General features: G+C 34.4%; 2 protein-coding genes across 2 annotated transcripts; both read right to left on the bottom strand.

The window, feature by feature from the left end:
• Positions 1–825: 825 nt before the first annotated feature.
• LOC110684642 (trans-cinnamate 4-monooxygenase) lies at positions 826–5,505 on the bottom strand. The gene is made up of 3 exons (XM_021861074.1): positions 4,606–5,505; positions 2,950–3,083; positions 826–1,693 (listed from the first exon to the last, which is right to left on the bottom strand). Exons 1-3 carry the CDS (start codon positions 5,388–5,390, stop codon positions 1,098–1,100), a joined length of 1,515 nt encoding a protein of 504 aa, XP_021716766.1. The 5' UTR covers positions 5,391–5,505; the 3' UTR covers positions 826–1,097.
• Positions 5,506–11,380: 5,875 nt separating this feature from the next.
• On the bottom strand, positions 11,381–17,825 carry LOC110684641 (protein NETWORKED 4A-like). The gene is made up of 5 exons (XM_021861072.1): positions 17,518–17,825; positions 15,151–15,234; positions 14,572–14,680; positions 11,811–13,763; positions 11,381–11,707 (listed from the first exon to the last, which is right to left on the bottom strand). The coding sequence occupies exons 2-4, from the start codon at positions 15,163–15,165 to the stop codon at positions 12,112–12,114; spliced, it is 1,776 nt and encodes a 591-aa protein (XP_021716764.1). The 5' UTR covers positions 15,166–15,234; positions 17,518–17,825; the 3' UTR covers positions 11,381–11,707; positions 11,811–12,111.
• Positions 17,826–18,645: the final 820 nt, after the last annotated feature.

Here is an 18,645-nt window from a genome sequence, read left to right as displayed (position 1 = left end):
TATATATATTAATGCAAAGATAGAGGGTACATGCATGTTGGAGAGAAAAATATGGGTGAGGATTGTATTCTATCAGAGTATTATTTAGACACTTTTTAATACAATCATAAATTACTTATGGTCCATTAAACTACGTGTTGATATTACATGGCCAATGGTTGTATGCATGGTGTAAACTTTACCTTTTAGAATATTATGTAGGTTGGGCTTCTAAACTAATAACAAGTACTCCATATGTGATTAGAATGCTTTAATTTGGGTGTTGAAATGGGTGATAGTATGTTGGGAATTAATTAGCTAGGGTTTCAGGCGAAGTAACGAGGATTGAAAATATTTTTATTACAAAATTTTAGTAGAAGAAAACATCTATGGAAAGAAATCACAAAAAGGGATCGAATAAATAATTAACTTATCATACAAGAAATGAACCAAAACATATATAGTATCTAGTTATCTACTTTGAGGCTTAAATAAGTTTGAGGTAGTATAAGTGCTTTGTCAATAGAAAAAAAAAAATTAAAAAAATTGCATCCGTTCATAGTCTATAATAATATGAAGTGTAACTTTGATAAGTTATGTTCAAAACAAATATGTTTCAAATGTGGAGAGCTGAGGTAAAAATTAAAAAACGCATCCTTAAAGTTGCATTATTGGTTTGAAATTTACTCAAACAAATTCTATGGACAATTACTAGTGACAAACATGGGCAAAATATTCTGATCTTAAGCCAAATCTGCAACCTTTTTGCTATAAAAGGAAGTTTGCAAAATGTTGAATTGCACTCTATGACGAAACAAAGCCCAGTAAGAGTTTTTGAAGCAGAGATTATAATTAAGGAGTCCTATAGAAAGGTATACAATCGCATAAACTATAATGTTTTCATGCTTGAAAATTCTTGTTCTTGTAACATTACACATTCTGTAATCAAAATGAAAATAAATAAAAACAGCACTTGGACTAATTAACAAAACAAGAGTGCCAAAATCAAAGAAGAAAGATTGAAACGTTCTGAGATTGAAAGTCGAATTCAGCTGTGAAAGTACAGAGATAAAAAAAGATCAGAGCAAAAAGATTATTTTGCTAGTAGTTGGTTATATTTAGTTCCTTGGCTTAAGTACGATTGTTGAGTGCTTAAGGATGTGCAGACTGAATTGACCACCTTTCTCGGAGGTGTCAAGCTTAGACTGACCGGGTGGTGGCAAAAGCTCGAAGTTTTGGACCAAACGACCAATAGTAATGCCGAGAATAGGGAGGGCAAGGATGATGCCAGGGCAACTCCTACGGCCAACTCCAAAAGGAAGGAACCTAAAGTCGTTTCCATTGGCCTCAACCTTAGACTCCTCCTCTAAGAACCTCTCGGGCCTGTACTCCTCAGGGTTCTTCCAGTGGGCAGGGTTGTTAGCCAACCACCACGCGTTCACTAGGATCTTGCTCTCAGCAGGAATGTCATAGCTGCCAAGCCTGGCATCGTGCAAGTTCATGTGGGGGACGAGGAGGGGAATGGCCATACGTAGCCTTAGGGTCTCCTTGATCACGGCGTTTAGGTATGGCAACTTGTGCATGTCTGGCTCGGTAATTTGGTTACCCTTGCCTAATACGGTGTCTAGCTCGTCCCTTAGCTTCCTCTGGATCTCAGGGTGGTTCACCAACTCGGCTATTCCCCATTCAATTGACCACAATGTTGTCTCAATAGCTGCACAAATTCAAATTTCAATTTAATTAGTAACATTCAAACTTGTACCAATATAGAATTGCACCCTAACATAGTAACATACATATATGAATATGACCAATTGAACATTATATTATAAATTTATAATAAAGTATTTATTAAAAGCCACCTCTTTCATTTTCAGTGGGGTTGGTAGCTCCACTATTCTTAATTTTTTTAGTGATAGGAGTTGGTAAGTCATACAATGGTGTCTACTTTTACACGCTAGATCATTCATAATATTGTACACCAATATACGAAAAAGACAATCATAAGAATTGTAGACTTGGTATGATCACTTGTTTTATTTAATTTATATACACTTGGTACAATCACTTGTTTTATTTTAATAGTTACACTTTACTTGGTATTATTTATAAACAGCAACGTGATCTATGATCATTAATAAGTAAGAGAGTGAAAAAAAAAAATCAAATTTGAAAAGAAAGAAAATTGTAAAAGGTGGAGATTAGACTGATTAAGGTTAAAAAAAAAAAAAAAGGTGAAATTTAGAATATAAAAACAGTACTCCATAATAAATGAGAACATTTTTTTAGGAAATCACAAGCGACATGAGTTTTAAAACAAATTAAGAGAGTATGAAGTATTATATAAGACCCTCGTAAAACAGAAAACACTTATTCAGACTCGTTAAAAGTTAAAATCAACTTGTACCGTTAATATGAATAACTCCATCCCATTTTACTTGGATCATTAAATTGCAACAGATGGAGTACCAATTCACTATTTTTAATATTATCGCAATTTCTTGGAAAGATGAAAAGATGTGGAATAGGATAGATCAACTACAAACTCAAAAAGGAAAAAGTTGAGGTATCCGCATCATAATTCACAATAACGATTGGAGGATGTGTAGCAGCCAGTAGGTGAGCTAAAAATTCACCACCAAATCGTGGGCAATTGGGTCAAATCAACCCAATCCCAACATAGTTGATTTTGTCAACCCATGCCAGGCTTAACTTATTGTGGGCTCCTACGATCTCAATGATAAGCGTACTATTGCCAAAACATTCTAACTTGCAACCGGGGGGGATGCCTTGAGTGCCTTCCCTCTACACACCCCGGCCCCTTAGATGCATGTGCGACATATGTCATGTGTACGAGTAATAGGCGTGTGTATTACATGTGCCAAATAACTTTGATGTTCATTCACGAATGAGGTTTGGGGAAATAAAAATTAGGAAACCCTTCACGAGGATTATAAGTTCACTACTTACCAGCAACGTTGATGTTCTCAACAATGTAGAGGACATTGTCTTCATTGATTTCTCCCTTTTCTTGTGCTTCCAGAATGTGATCAATGGCACATTTAAGGTCATTGTTGCTTTGTGCCTTGGTACTTGTTAGTTTCCTGAAATATATCAATAAATGTTTATTTAATTAATCATTGGTGTTAATTTTTGTCCTAGAGAAATTATGATTCAATAGTAATTCATAGACGTTAACATTTAATTTCACATCTAAGAAAGTCATTCACATGTAAAACGAAAATGATCACAAGAATATTCAGACTTCTGCCGACATTAATATTTCTGTGAAAAAAACTATTTCCATTATACACTAACGTTAATTTCGTAAGTTGTTTAGCTACTTAGAATACTGACTGGTACTCATTTGTTTTTTTTGGCACAGCTAAACATTTTCTCGCATGTACCGCCGCCTCTACCTAGTCATCACAATCTAGTGAATATGATTTATCATGTGGGTAGGCATTATGAGAAGAATCTTGTTCATTATTAGGTGAGCATATGCACATCTTCAATTAAGGCAGTTTGTTTTACTATAATACTAAAAGTCACGAACATTCATTTTTAATCCATCTGTAATTCTATATACTCCGTAGTGTAGGGTCATTTAACTTGTTTTAAATTACGATGTATATAAGTACATGGTAGCGTAGCACTAATGTTAATGTTAACGCTAATGTTGAATTTTATATAAAAATAAAATGCTAGATTGCCAATATATTACTCGTACTTTGATAGAATATAAAACATATTTTTGAGTCTTAATTGGTTGAGTTGATCCTTTAACATGGTATCAGAGCCAGCGTAACACAAAGATCACATATTCAAATCTCATTTACCCCCACTTTCAAGTAGAATATTTCGCACAAGGTATGTGGAGGGCCCATGTTGCTTTCATCCACACTTCAAGCCTAACAAGCTCTCGTGTGGAGGAGCGTGATAAAATATAAAACATATTATTACGCCTCAACCATCAGCGGGATTTGAGATAGAATAGAAGTTCGTTATAACCCAAATTTACACACAAAATGTCGGAATTGTGTTAATGTCTGACAAATATTTGGTTTTTATGATTTTTTATAAAAATAAAATAAAAAAGAAAAAAAGAAAAAAAGATCACCAAGTTTCATCAGCTATGATGTCAAATCATTGAAATTACTAACGTAAATATATAATTATAAATTCTAATTTTCGTACTAATATCCAGAAGACAGATCAGATATACTCGGCCACATGTAACATCTCTGTCACTAAAAGGTTAAATTCTAGGACGGTAATATTTGTCTACTGCTATCAGTCAGAGACACTTGTACGAAAACTACATACACTAACTGAATTTCAAGATCTATTAAATTCTAAAAAAAAAACGAGCTTTGTTTAGCTTCCAATTATAAGATGATTTGCCTACCAAAAACACTCTGTTAATCAATTAAACCAAAAAAGGAGTGGACTAACTAAATAAAAATAAAAGTCAAATTTAAACAACCAGCAATATTTGGTCCCATCGAAATAAGCACAAAATCAATTTTAATCCCACAAAACAAAATCAATATCAAGCACTAATCAAACAGTCATAATAATAAAAATAAAAATGAAAGAAAGCAATTAAAGAAGAGAAAAACGTACTTTCGTTCATCAACAAAGTAATCCTTAAAAAGCTGCAACCTCTTTTCCTTAACTTGTTTACACAACTTCAAATAACCCCTAAGAAAAGGTCTCAAAATTGGGATAAAATCACCATAATTATACTCAAAACTTTGGGCCAAACGACTCCTCTCCCCATTCAACGCCTTAAGCTTGTTAAACAAAGCATCGTCCTCGTTCTCGAATCTTCGATCAAACATGATTCTGTACATATTATTGTACATCATAAGTTGTAGCCGTTTCCTTAAAACAATACCATTGCTCGCAGCCTCAGGATTCTTCTTAACATCCTCGACTACGGCCGCGGCCTCAGCCTCCCACCCGAACCTATACTGCTGAACAACCTTGTTTGTAAAAAAGGGTACTGTCATTATCCTCCTCATCTTTCTCCAGTGTTCGCCGTATACTGTGAACACCATGTCTTGACCCTTCCCAGTGAAGATGTCAAACACGACGTTTCGGGTTCGTGACCCGAATTCCACACCTTGGGTGTGGAGAACATCTTTGGCTAATTCGGGGGACGAAACCACGACTAAATTTCTTTGACCCATTCTTAATAGAAAAATGTCGCCGAATTTCTTGGCTAGACCGGTGAGGTTCTTGTGGTTCAAGTCATCCCCGACTTGTAACCAGTTCCCGAATATGGGAACTGGGATTGGGCCGGGTGGAAGCTTGAACTTCCTACCTTTTAACTTTGAGATCACAATCGCTACTATTATTGCGAAGAATATCGCATACAATGCCTTCTGAAGTAGAAGGAGATCCATCTTTCTCTCCTCTCTTTTTGCCCCGGCCCTCCAAAATGTTAGTTTAGTTTTTCTTTTAAATGAGGAATGAACAAACAAATGGAAAGAGGTTGAAACTGAGATGTGAGCTCAGTAGGTGGAACGTTATTTATAGAGAGGATTAATGTTATGTGGGACCAATTTTTAGGAAAAAATTAATTATGATGAAACTTAGGATAAAATAAATAAATAAAAGGTGGTTAGTTAGGTGAGAGAAAAAAGGCGCGTGAGAAGAAGGGAAAGTGGGGATGGGTGGGTGGGTGGGTGGGTGGGAGGTTCGGGAAAGAGAGGAAGAGGAACCATAGTTGAGTTGAGTTGACTTAACGGCGTTAAAAAATAACGGTGAGAGTTGTAGTTGAGTGAGTGAGTTATATGGGTAGGAGAGGATTGACGTGGTTGTGTGGTGAATCAGAAGAGTGAGACGGGAGTAGGTGAGCGGGTTGGTGAGCTTAAGAAAAGGCTCTTATTTTTTCAACACTAAATTAATTTAAAGGAATTTATTTTATTCATTTTTTTTTTCCATGGAGTTTGTTTAATTTTCGTTCAAGGAGAAAATACCAAAAATGGTAGATGATCTTCATTAAATGTCATGCATGGAAACAGATGGTTTGGTTCTATTTACTTTGATTTCAATTCTTCTGTCACAAATTTTTATGTGATTTGATACGAGTATAGCATGAATCATGCCTCTGTCTCTTAAAAATTGTCCTATTGTATCGTACATGGTGAGTTCGCCCTAACAAATGGGCGAACAAGGAAAGCTTCTTAGTTGTACATTGAGAAGGAGTTTCGGACTCCTTGCTGGCGCACCAAGTCGGGCAAGGTCGCTCGGTCAGACAGGGTTACAACATTCGTAGTACTACTGTTACGCAACTCTGGAAGTTGTGCTTGCGAGTCAAATTCGCGCGCGACACTAAATGCTTAAATTAGTTGTTCGCTTCCACATTTTTGTAATCTGTTTTTTTGTAGTACTATATATTTGTTTAGGATTAATGTATATGTCAGGTTCGTTAGGTCATTAGATCATCTGAGTTCTTTGAAAGAACAATCTGCCTGACAATCTATATATGTCAATAATTTAGGTTTGATCGCACCATTTGTTAGGCACCGTCTACATTAGGCCTTTTGTCGACAGGGCTGATCTGTGACTATGTGAGTGTCAAGATAGGCTTCGTAGAGTCTGGGTGCATTTTTGTTAGGGGGAATGTATAGGCTCACACTTAAGAGGAGATTGTTATTTAAGTGCAAGTGTGAGTATTATCTGTCCCAAGTCAAAAAAATAAAGCAAAGAGTTTTCAATTTATACCATAAGCGGGCTATTTCTTTTATTGTCAATTGGTTATAGAATGAAACCACACTTTTGGCTCTATTAGTGGATTTTTGGGCTTTTTCTCCCTTGTCTCTCCTTTATTTGTTTTGTTTTTTTTTTTTTTGGGCTTCTCTCCCTTGTTTATCCTCCACTTTATTATGACATAATAGTTGATATTTTATCATAGATTTGCATTTTTAAAATAAAATTTCAAACAAAATTGACTAATTGGCTCCATACAAATCCATAAACCTGATTTTGGACCCAATTGAATTATTTTTGGATTCGTCACCGGCAGAGCCACATACATCAAAATGGGGTCACTTGAATGAAAAGAAATAGTGGATTTTTTTTTTTTATATATAGATTTGCAAAGTTGACAATTTGCCCCATACATATCTATTAAATTGATTATAACTCCACCTGATATAGTATAATTTTTGAATCCGCTACTGATTACCTACAATTTTACCACAAAACCTCCTTATATGAATTCGTTTGTTTCTCCTTGATAATTATGTGCGCTGCACATGGTGTTGTGAAAAATGGACGTATACATTCAATAATAGATGTTTAAAAAGATATTTGAGACATTTATGCATTTCTATTAAAGGTAAGAAAAAAGATAAAATATAGGAAACGTAACTCTTATCACGAGGATAATTCCTAATGCATCATAAGGAATAATAGAAATTAAAAAAGAATATTAGAAGGAGAAATGTCAACACCCTTACTAAATGGGGTATTTATAATTATGCATAACATACCTACTTGACGACACATACATGGTAAGATTGCTAACTCATAACTTTGTGAAACGGGTTTAATTTTCTAATGTTACCTCTTTTTCTTACAAAATACTACTATGTATTTTTTTTATTTTTTTTAATTTTTGGTCTATTACAAGATTCATGTACATCTTCATACTGGGTAAAAAAAATTTATTTGAATTGTAATGGTTACCAATTCTTGTAGTTAAGTGACGTCTTCATTCTAAAACCGTTGAAATTGAGACAAATTGTTGGCACGATCCAGATTCCAGAAGAAGAATTCTATGGAGTAAAACTTAAAGAAATGCATAATTTGGGAGAGTTGTATTTATATTTTTCTTGTAATTATTTGTTTTGTGTTGATACCACACATTATTGGGTAGAATGGGCAATTAATGACAATTTTTTTATTTTTATTTTTTTTTTAATAATGATAATTTTATTAATATTCTCGCATTATCCTATTTCTTATTGTGACACAAATCTACTTGTAGTACTTAGGAAACTATGTTTTAATCTTGACTTTAATGTTAGATAAGTATTTTGTAATGCAACTGATAATTATTTATTCACACTTCACATGTACTCCACGTCTCCACGTTGGCCACGTGACACGTCTGTACCCTCATAGGTCAACGTAGTGCACCTCACTCTTTTCATTCCCAAATTGATAATGTGAGCAAGTAACTAATTAAGTATGGATACCCTATCAATTGATCAACTTGTGAGTGAGTATTATTACAATGCACATGACAATTTGTTCATAGACTACTATAATATATATTCCGTACTCCGATAATTTACAACATTATTAATATATATTAGACTTTAATTTTATGTCATATTCTAATAACTTGTAAAGGTAAACTAGTTTAATTCATCACATTAGTCGAGTCATTCATCCATCTTATCTTGTACTTTGTAATATGCAGCTGAATTCTATCATGATTGATAAATTTTACTTCGTATATCTTATTCAGGTACATTCAGCTAACTCAAATTTAAGTATAAAATAGTGACACAAACACAAATGTAGTTTTTTTATATTTGAAAATCTTAGATATAAACCTTAACCTACTTTTTTATTTGAAAGTAACCATTTATATTAGTACGACTTAACAATATATATTATGAGTTTATGTTCTCTTCTATTACCTATAAGATGAACACAACAATTTTGTCTGTTTAGATGAAAAATACTATTTTGTGTCTATTTTGCTCGATTTATAGGGATTGACTAGTTAAACGATAAAAATGAAAGGGAAAAAAAAACATTATTACGGAGTATCTTTTAAAAGACACAATAGTACGGAGTAATAAACACATAATTAATAAGAAATTCAAACCTAACTCATTATCAAAAACTTCAAGTTTCTTAATTGAAAACGACAATAATGGGTATAAAATAAGCATAGACAAAAGACATAGGAAAAGTTTTAGTGAGATTTATTTTTTGGTTTCTTTAATCTTACCTACCACCGTTAATAGTGACATGCATGAAGAATTGGAAAGAGATCCAAACACATTTCTTTATTTTTTTTTTATTTTATTATTATTTTTTTGGAACACATTTTTATTTTCATGATAATCTTTTTTTGACAAAATTTACATGATAATCTTAGGTTATGTTATAAAGCCAATATAGTGTATGCAGTCCCACTAAATCATATTTTCAATAGTTTAATGAGTGTACCTTTTCTCCTACCACCGTGCTAACCCAAAGTTCACTAGTCAACTTAAGCCATCGCATTCTTTTACAATTCATACTTTAAGTATGATGAATGATTCCCCTTTAAAGCTCCCAATTCCCAACTTTGAAAATATTGAATATACTCTCTCTATCCCGAATTTAAATTCATTATTAAAAGGAGAAAAATCTTGTTTATACTAGTATTTTCTTAAGTCTAACTTGTTACATGACCTTAGATGCCACATGACCTTATCAAGTGCCAAAAACCAAAAAGGTAAGGGCTACTAATTGAATAGTATTCCTTATGAAGGAGTCCAAATTTGGAAAAATAATAATAATGTAGATGAATATTGATATACGAAGTATTACTTTTTTTTAGGGATATGCGAAGTATTACTTAAACATAAAAACATACTCCCTTGGGCCCTTTATTAAGTGTCTGTTTTCATATGTTACGGGTTTTAATGTAAATGAAGTAAGTATAAAATTATGTGTGAAGTACATTGAGAACATAGTAATTAGAATCGCGATTCGGATCGTATGATCCTACGATCCAATTTTTACCAAACGATGCGGATCATTAGCAAAATCGCAATTGAGGTGGGTTCGTAGTAAGATCGGGTAGGATTGTATAAGATTGGTAGGATCATGCGATCCCATCGATCCTACCCAATCTTGCAAATCAACTAAATTGTGAGGAATTTTAACCCAAATTTGGTAGGATCGTTGTAGGATCGGATAGGATCACGTAGGATCATGTAAGATTGTACGATCCTACTAGATTTTTAGATTATTTAATATTTTAAGTTTTTTTTTGGGTTGTATTGTCTTAAACATGGTTAATTATTTCAAAATTATTGGTTTTAATATCAATTTTACCCAGAATCACATGTAATCCGATCCTATCACCCTTTTCCGATCCAAAGTAGGATCTCGATCCTGACAACAATGATCGAGAATAATTACAAAGAGTACTATATTTTGCTTTCCAGTGGAGACATAATGAAAATGCATTTAATTTATTTAGTTGGTTATGCAATTAGTACATCTAAGCACTAGGCACCAACTTTGAAGGGTATGTAGGAAAGTTTAGCATATTAACAGATATAAAGTGGGAGGTATGTAGATAATTATACATAAAATAAAAACAGAGATATACATTTAATTTTGACACTCATTTAAAAAAAAACAGGCACTTAATAAAGGGAAGTATCTTGCCTATTAAAAAAAAAAGCCAAAAAACTTAACACATAAACTTAGAAAGTGTAATTTAAAACGACGTAGGCCTTGTTTAGATCAACTTATTTTTACTTATTTCGGAAAACATAAGTTCAGATCAGAAAAAATAAGTTCAGATCATATTATCATTTTCTGTGTAATTTTTTTATTACTAAATATCTTTAATTTCATAATAAAAAAATTATAAAAACTACATATTAATAAAATACATATTATTACGAATCTAACAAGACCCCACTTAATATATTTTTTCTTTATAAATTATCATACACTTAAGGTCAAAATTTGATCGAATTCGACAATCAGATCGAATCATACCAGATCAGATCAAATCAGATAAGCAAAAATAAAGTGAACTAAACAAGCTCGTACTCGTACTTGGCAGTTGGTACTAAATTCATTAAAAGAATGACGTCATCAAAACATCAGCTAATCAAGTTTAAGCTTCGTCAGCGAGCCATCACGTGCGCACTACTAGGTGGTTGTATCAAAATGACTTTGTATGAGGAATACTTGACATGTCTTAGCCTCTTTGACGGTGTTTGGAAGTAGGTACTAATAATCTTCAATGGCCATTTTAAACTATGTTTACTTCGTGCGAAATAAACAGGCAACATAATACATACGGGTTATGGTATGATTTACGGTCAAATTTCTAAGCCACACAATTTCCCACCAACGTAAAACGTGAGCTCGTCAAGCTACGGCTTTCCATGCACCACGCAACCTTAAGGTTGTAGGATTAATTCGGGACAAATCCCATAAGGGGTTCTTCCTCCTCATAAAGGACCATGCCCACTAATCCAGGCCGGTTTCTTGTGACCCTTTGTGCTAGGTTCCAACTCAGATGAGCCTTCTCCACATTTATCAAAAAAAAAAAAAAAGAAAAAAACGAAAAGAAAAGAAAGAAGCTAAGGCTTCCCATGCAATGTTCATGTACACTTCCACACATTAACACACCAGATAGGGAAGATGCACGGCAGGGCACCATGCGCGAACCATTTCTATTCATGTTATGTCAACGTTCATAAACATTTTTTTTTTTTTACAATGCAAGGTACATCAATCTCATACAACAAAGTACCTCTGTTTAAAAACAAGAGCAAACCAAAGAAAGTAGATGAAATTATACAGTGTTGATGTTCAATGCGCAGCAATAAGGTTATTGTCAAATTATATAGCCGAGGCTCCAAACGAACGAGACCAGTTCTACAGCCTCCATCGGTGGGTATGGACCTGCACAGCTCCACTTCACCTCTCAGATATTCAGAGTACAAAGGGTGGAAACATCCTGTAAGATGAAACAAGTTTAATTCAAGGTCTGTCCAAAAAGTTAAATACGAACTACTTTGTATTAAACATCCGAAATATACCAGTGACAAAGAATCACCAACCTTATATAGTTAAATGAGTAAAAGCTGCTGTTTTTCCTTAAGTGTCCATCGCTAAACTGAGTTCCATCAAGAGGACGGTCAGCACGCCGGCCATGACTAACCTAACAAGTGAGCATGCTCATGGCAAGTTCTGATTCTTCAAACCCAACAAGAAAGGAACAAGAAGAAAACCAAAACCGATTCCTTGATGATATATGTACAAAAATCAATGAAGAAATGGAAATCCATCTTATAGATCTATATGCAAACCCTCAGGAAAAATGAGGTCTTCACATCTCTCTATCCAGGAAAGCAAAAAATATTAAGATGCAAAAGCATGAAGCTGCTTGAACCCAGTGAAAGTTTGTCGAAGGTGCTGGTAATTATTTCTGTAATGCTCAAGGGAGAAACATAGCTGCCTGATTGCCTCTCTTTTTCCTTCAGCGGTTTCCAACATCGAGGCTTTCTGTCTCTCAATCTCTTCTCGCAGTTCCTCAACTTTTGAATTTAACTCCTGCACCACTATACTTGTTTCGTCCTTTTCAGCAACCAGCTGTTGCAGACGCTTTTCCATTTCAGCAATTAGGTCATTTCTTGCATTCAGTTCAGTGCTGAGCTCATCTTTTTCACTTGATAGATTTTCATATTTTAGCTTGTATGCATCAAGGTCACTTTCCAGCATTTCTAGTCTATGTGTCTTATCAGTAATATCCGCTTTCAGGTGTTCAATTTCATCATTTAATTTTTTCTCCAGTGCCCCATGCTGGGTTTCCAGAGAATGACAATTCATTTCCCATTCCCTAAGCTTCTCTTCCAAGCGAGTCTTTTCGTCAGTCAATCTAGTTATTTCAGCATGGAGCTGATACTTACGATTAGCATCAGAGATCACTTCTTTCAAATCCCGGACCTCATTTTCTCGATCTGTTAAACTAGTTTTGTACCTTGCAATCCTTTCTTGCAACTTGGCTGCCTGTCGTTTCTCAGATTCAATCTTCGCTTTCCATGTAGCAGCTTCCTTCTGAGCCATTTTAAGCAGATCCTGCATTTTCCGTATGTTGTCAGAAGAATCCTTGTTCTCTTTTCTTAAATGTGCCATCTCTTTGTCTAAAGCTTGAAGTCTCCCCTTTGTGATTCTCAACTCTTCAGATAGTGTCCGGATCTTTTGTTCAGGTTGAGAAACATCTACTTCTAGCACATTACTTTCACCCATTTCCTGATCAAACTTTTCAGTGGAAACACTATTTTCCAACCCAGGATACTCATTTAGCGAATTGCTGGTGAATTTCAGGAGTTCTATTTTCAAGTTAGCAATTTCTTCTTCTGATTGGTAGATTTTAAGCCTTGCCATTTTCAACTCGTCTTCATAATCTGCAATCTTAGAATGCACATCATCAAAATTGCCACTACTGATTTTCCTCAAGGATCCATTACGACTCTCATGCTGCTGCACCTGCATCTTATCCACATCACAACTCTCAGTTTCTGATTCCAAAGGCCTTGACTGCACCTCCTCTTCACCAGTGTTCACTGATATTCCAGTATAGCTGTATAAAGAGGACACATCAGATTCTGAAAATTCTGTCTCAGAGTCTGACACTGAAGGTGTTTCATCTCCTTTTGCAGATCGATCGTTGCTACTTTTCTTAGGACCAAGAAAAAAGTCAAAGCCAGCAGCTCGAGGACCAGATTTCCGATGAATAAACTTTTGATCCTGAGGGGACCATATAGAAGTCACATCAGCACTGGCATCTGATCCAATGGACCCCTGAGATTGTAGGTCAGTCGGAATGTTCTTCCGCACTTCTCCAGTCAAATGTTCATAACGCTCAGCAAGTGACTTGTACATCCGGTAGAACTCTTCTACATGAGATAGTAATTCAGGCCTCTTCTGATAATACATGTCAGCCTTCTTTGCTAACGAGTCTCCATCCCCTTCAATCAACTTTTGCATACGTTTGTAATGTTGCTCCATCTCTGCAGAAAAGGATTCAAGTCAGCATTACAACTATCTCAAGACTAAAACTGTTTGGTTCTCACCATGTACTGAGTTGCAAATGCACTCATCTGCAGAAAATAAAATTGGAATCTTCTACACCATTGGCATATTGTTTAGATAATTCACTTAACACAATACAATAAGACATCGATCAATTTTAGTAAATTCATCTATATATACAAGAAGCATGCCATTGAAAATGCAATACCTTTGAGGTTACATAATTATGAATTGACATAAAAAAGTCTAAAAGTATATAGAAAGCGACTCAAAAGCATTAAGATGCTATAAGTCTTTCAAAAACAAAAGCAAAAGCAGCCAAGTTAGCACAAATATTTAAATGTAGTAGTCAATTGCAAGTTTGCAATCCGGCCATCCAAATAGATTACATAACAGTATCCACCTAAAATGTTTCCCATGACTGTTTTCAGGAAAGCAAAAAAATATGAAAAAATAAAAACATGAGGATGATGGCTCAAAATCATTATCCCAAATCTCATGGTAGGGAAGGTTCGAAGTGGTGCTTGACTGCAAAGTGCAAACTAAGCCCTTCCTTAGCATTTCTCCTAGAAATCAGTCTTGGGAATGGGGCTGCTTGGCCTTCCACAATGTTACTAAAATACTGTCAGAGCATTATATGCTGAGGCATAACTTTATACCACAAGGAAATTAGATTCTAAAATGCCAATGACTATATATTGTGTGGTAAATCAGCTAGTAGCTAACTAGATGGAAGAAATGTGTGATAAAAGAAAATGCTTAAAGCCAAGTGCATAAGTTACTTACCCTCTAAATTTTCAGCAAGCCATTTTGTGTTCCTTCCAACATGACTTTCCCACCACCAAGAACTTGATTTTCTTGAATCTGATCCTTTAAAAGGACTCTTTGAAGATACCTAAGATCATTAACAAATCAATATCATGACTAGTCACATGAGAATTGGGTGGAGCTGTCATGAAAAATCTACACTGAAGAGTAAAATATACTCTTGGTCCTTTTTTAAAAAAAATTCTTATTGGCCAGATATTAGATATCTTGAAGGGTCCTCTCATAAATACTGTGTTTCACTTTCTAGTATCATGAAACACTAAGGTAGAGCATAGGATGAAAACAATAGTTGAATTACCACGCTACCATAAAAGATAATAATTATGTCGTAGATTCCCATAATAGTAAATTACTAAGTGATTGAAGATGAGTAATACAGTAGCAAAGGCAGAAAAGATAAACCTAATGGTGTACATCAAAGAGTTTTACAAGAAAAGAAAGCAAAGAAAAGGACCTTCACAATTAGGTAAGATAGAACCCTGTTATTTTGACACATAGCAAATCCAAATAAAAAACAGAGAAAGTATAACTTCTTACCGATGAAGTAGCCATTTCTTTCAACTTGCTATCCTAGAGAGAACAAGATCCAATAAAGGGGAAATGTGCTATTGAGAATTTAACCTGCAAACAGATTTAATAGCAGATAAACATTTCAACAACTTAACATAACACTTAACTTAACACAGAAAGAGAGGGAGTAAGAAAGAAAAGAATATAGCTGCATCTCTCATAACACAAACAAACATCAGTTCCTTTCATGTTATCAATCTTTAGTGAGCCCCTTACGCTATCATTAATTAGTAATAGAATACTAAGTAGTTTGTAATATATATCATTAGCTTCTCAAAGGTATTTTTGAAAAATATTCCCACATGTGCATATTGTTGCAAATACAATTCTCATAACCTGAAGTGATTTGCACTCACAAAAGCATCATTATCAAAGAGAATTACAGTAAAAAATTTGCAGCACAAAGCAATAATATACAATATCACTAACAAAGAGCAGGGCTACAAACAACTAAACCAAAATCTGGCAAACAGAAACTAAAATCAAAACCCCTAGACACCCTCACTAGTTAAGAAAAGTTAAGAATTCAGTTATTTAAATTAATTCATTTAGCTATGGTGCTCTAGACATGAGCTTGTGACAGTGAGTCAAATTTCTTGTTAAAAACAAAAGGCCAATGAGATCAAGGTTTCACAAACTTCAACTCAAAATTCTAACATTTAAGCAATTAAGAGCATATAAACTAAAAAGATAATATATACTCATGATAAATTGTGTCTATTTTGTTGCTAATAAACAGGGAATAATCGAGCACACATATTCATTATTTGTTTTCTACATGGAAAGATACCGCCAAAACATTTGTAAACCAAACAAATGTCTTTTACTACCCAAACCCCCCTATATTTGGCAGGAAATATTAGTCTCACGACTCTCACTTGCATACTTAAGAACATGATAATTAGAAGAGCCTATTAGGTACAACCAAGAGTTGCTATTAAACACAGTTAGACCCCTTGTCTCCCTCAATTATAATCATATCACCTAATAACTTGCTGTAAATGGTTGCTGCACGCGTATAACTTGCTCTAACTCATTGGTGAATGTACAACACCCATTTATTTCTTCAATTTTCTTATGATTCTCTTTGTTGCCAACCCTCTAACATCTCAATGTTTGGTGCATGTGTAAAATCAAGCTTCTTACAAACATCAACTTCCTTTTACAATGGCACAAATGTTATTTCCATCCGCCATCCGGCTATCCGAGGTCTCTAGACTCTCTACTAAAGTACTGGTACATGAATTCAAAGGAAATTTCTGCCATAGATTATCATTAGAATTCCCTCATTATACAACATCCCCCTACTACCCCTTTCCATCACCCTTCCTCTGCCCGAAATCAATAGTGTAATCCAATACTAATGGAGTAATGCGACAACTAAACAAGGACGGAGAGAGTAAACCGAATAATAAAAATAACGATTAACGACATTAAATTATACATATAACAATGATAAGATAGAACACGTATATAGAAGAGGTCCAATTAAACCAAGTAACGTCGCCAGCCGCTGGCGTTTGTGCAACTACATGTGTCATGCGTGGCCTCCAACCAGTAGCTAATGACCGTGTCAGTCCACAATTAGTGTTCAAATTACTCGATAATCAACAATTAAACTAATTTAATCTAATTCTATCTTAATGTATAATCTCTCTTTAATATTAAAAAAAAACCGAAAGTATAAATTAATATATAAAATAAGAAAGCTCAATCAAGAAAAGAACGTGCGTAGTCAACCCAGTGAAATGCGATGGTTTCCTAGAATATGTCAATGACAACTACCCCATAAGGCCATAATTAATACAAGTATAATATTTTTATTTTTTTGTTCATAATTCTCTAAAATTCCCGATCCCAGAAAAATCTGGTAAATAAACAGGGTATGTTCAATTGTTCATCCCAAAAAAAAAAAGTTAAAGACAAGAACTTTTGTATATAAATGAGAAAATTAAGAGTAGTGCAATTACAAAGACTATAAATATCAGAAATTTATGAAAAAATTGGTAAATTTCCCTATCAAAATTGGAACAAACTACCCAAAATTTAAAAACCTTCTTCCTAAAATATAGAACATTGTCTTACAACCGCCCTAAAATCTAGAGGGTGATTCTCAAAATGTGAAACAAAACCTGAAATTGCGAAATTAAATCCAGAAGAAACATAAAAATGTTGGGTATTTTTGGGATTATGTATATATTAAAAAAAAAAAATCCAAAAGGAAAGAAACAAAAAATCTAATAATTGTAATTATAATGACAAGAATAAGAGTATAATGATAACAAAAAGAAGAGAAAAGTGCGGAAAAAATGATAATAAAAATAGAAAAAGAACCTGAAATAATTTCCAAAATCAGTTGGAAAGGAGTGATTGAAGAAGCATTTGTCATTCAAATTGGAGATAGAAAGTGAAGCTCTTCTTCAATCAATTCTCAGAGGAAAGAGAGAGGAGAGAGAGAGAGAGGGTTCTGCGGTTAATCAGCTTTCCTTTTTGTAAAAACCTCTGTCACACTTTCTGAATTTGGCCCTGTCTTACGGAAAATTATACAAATAATTAAGCCTCCTTTTTTTTATTGGGTCAACTTTACTCGTTTTCCCCTCTTTCCCACCATTTTTTGTTGGTTTTTTTCAAATCAATAAGGTGTGAGTAATTCTTTTAGTCACATCGTTGCTTAATGTTGCCTTATATAGAGCTGGCATTCCTGAACCCGATGACTCGATGACGCGACCCGTGACTCGAAATAGACCCAAAAATATTGATCCGAAATTCGAAATTGACCCGACCTGACTCATACCCAACCCGAAAATGGAGTTGACTCGACACCCGAACTGACCCGATACTCGAAATAACCTGATCCGAAATTGACCCAACCTAAAGTTGACTCGAAGTGGTTGACCCGAACAAACCTGATACCCGAAATTTCCTAAACTAAAATTGCCTTTTAATTGAACTTAAAATGGCTGGTGCAAAAAATGACTTAAATTGTTTATCTCCAACCATAGCCAAGCTCATAAATTGAATTGATAGTTCTTATTATAATTATAACAAAATATAAAATTATCGATTTAAGCTTGATTCACAAATGGAACAATCCAAACATGACACGACCCGATTTGGACCCTACCCGAATATGACTCGAACATACTCGACCCAAAAATGGTATGAACCGAACAGACCCGACCCGACCCGAATGTGTAGTTGACTTGAAATTAAATAACCCGATCCGAAAGTGACCCGACACAGACTCGACTCGAATGACCCGTTTGCCAGGTCTAGCCTTAAATCTTAAATTTTGCAACTGGTTTCGAGTTACTCTCTCCATACTTTTTTTTTTTTTTTTTTTTTTTTTTTTTTTAAAGAAGTCCTAAAGGACACTATATATCATTTAAAGTCATACGTCATCTACAATTGACAATCAACGATAATGATAACAGATCTAACAAAATCAAACAAGAATTGATC

This window comes from Chenopodium quinoa, unplaced genomic scaffold (assembly GCF_001683475.1).
Source record: "Chenopodium quinoa cultivar QQ74 unplaced genomic scaffold, ASM168347v1, whole genome shotgun sequence".
Lineage (NCBI taxonomy): Eukaryota > Viridiplantae > Streptophyta > Magnoliopsida > Caryophyllales > Amaranthaceae > Chenopodium > Chenopodium quinoa.
This window is presented reverse-complemented; position numbering and strand designations above follow the sequence as displayed.

Bases quoted from the DNA above. Each gene is read 5' to 3' on its own strand.
- LOC110684642 (XM_021861074.1), bottom strand. From the start codon at position 5,390: ATGGATCTCCTTCTACTTCAGAAGGCATTGTATGCGATATTCTTCGCA. The intron at 3,084-4,605 runs GTACGTTTTTCT...GATATATTTCAG, and splicing joins TACTTTGTTGATGAACGAAA to GAAACTAACAAGTACCAAGG. The intron at 1,694-2,949 runs GTAAGTAGTGAA...GAATTTGTGCAG, and splicing joins TGAGAACATCAACGTTGCTG to CTATTGAGACAACATTGTGG.
- LOC110684641 (XM_021861072.1), bottom strand. The intron at 13,764-14,571 runs GTAAGTAACTTA...CCTTTTCTGCAG, and splicing joins GCTTGCTGAAAATTTAGAGG to AGATGGAGCAACATTACAAA.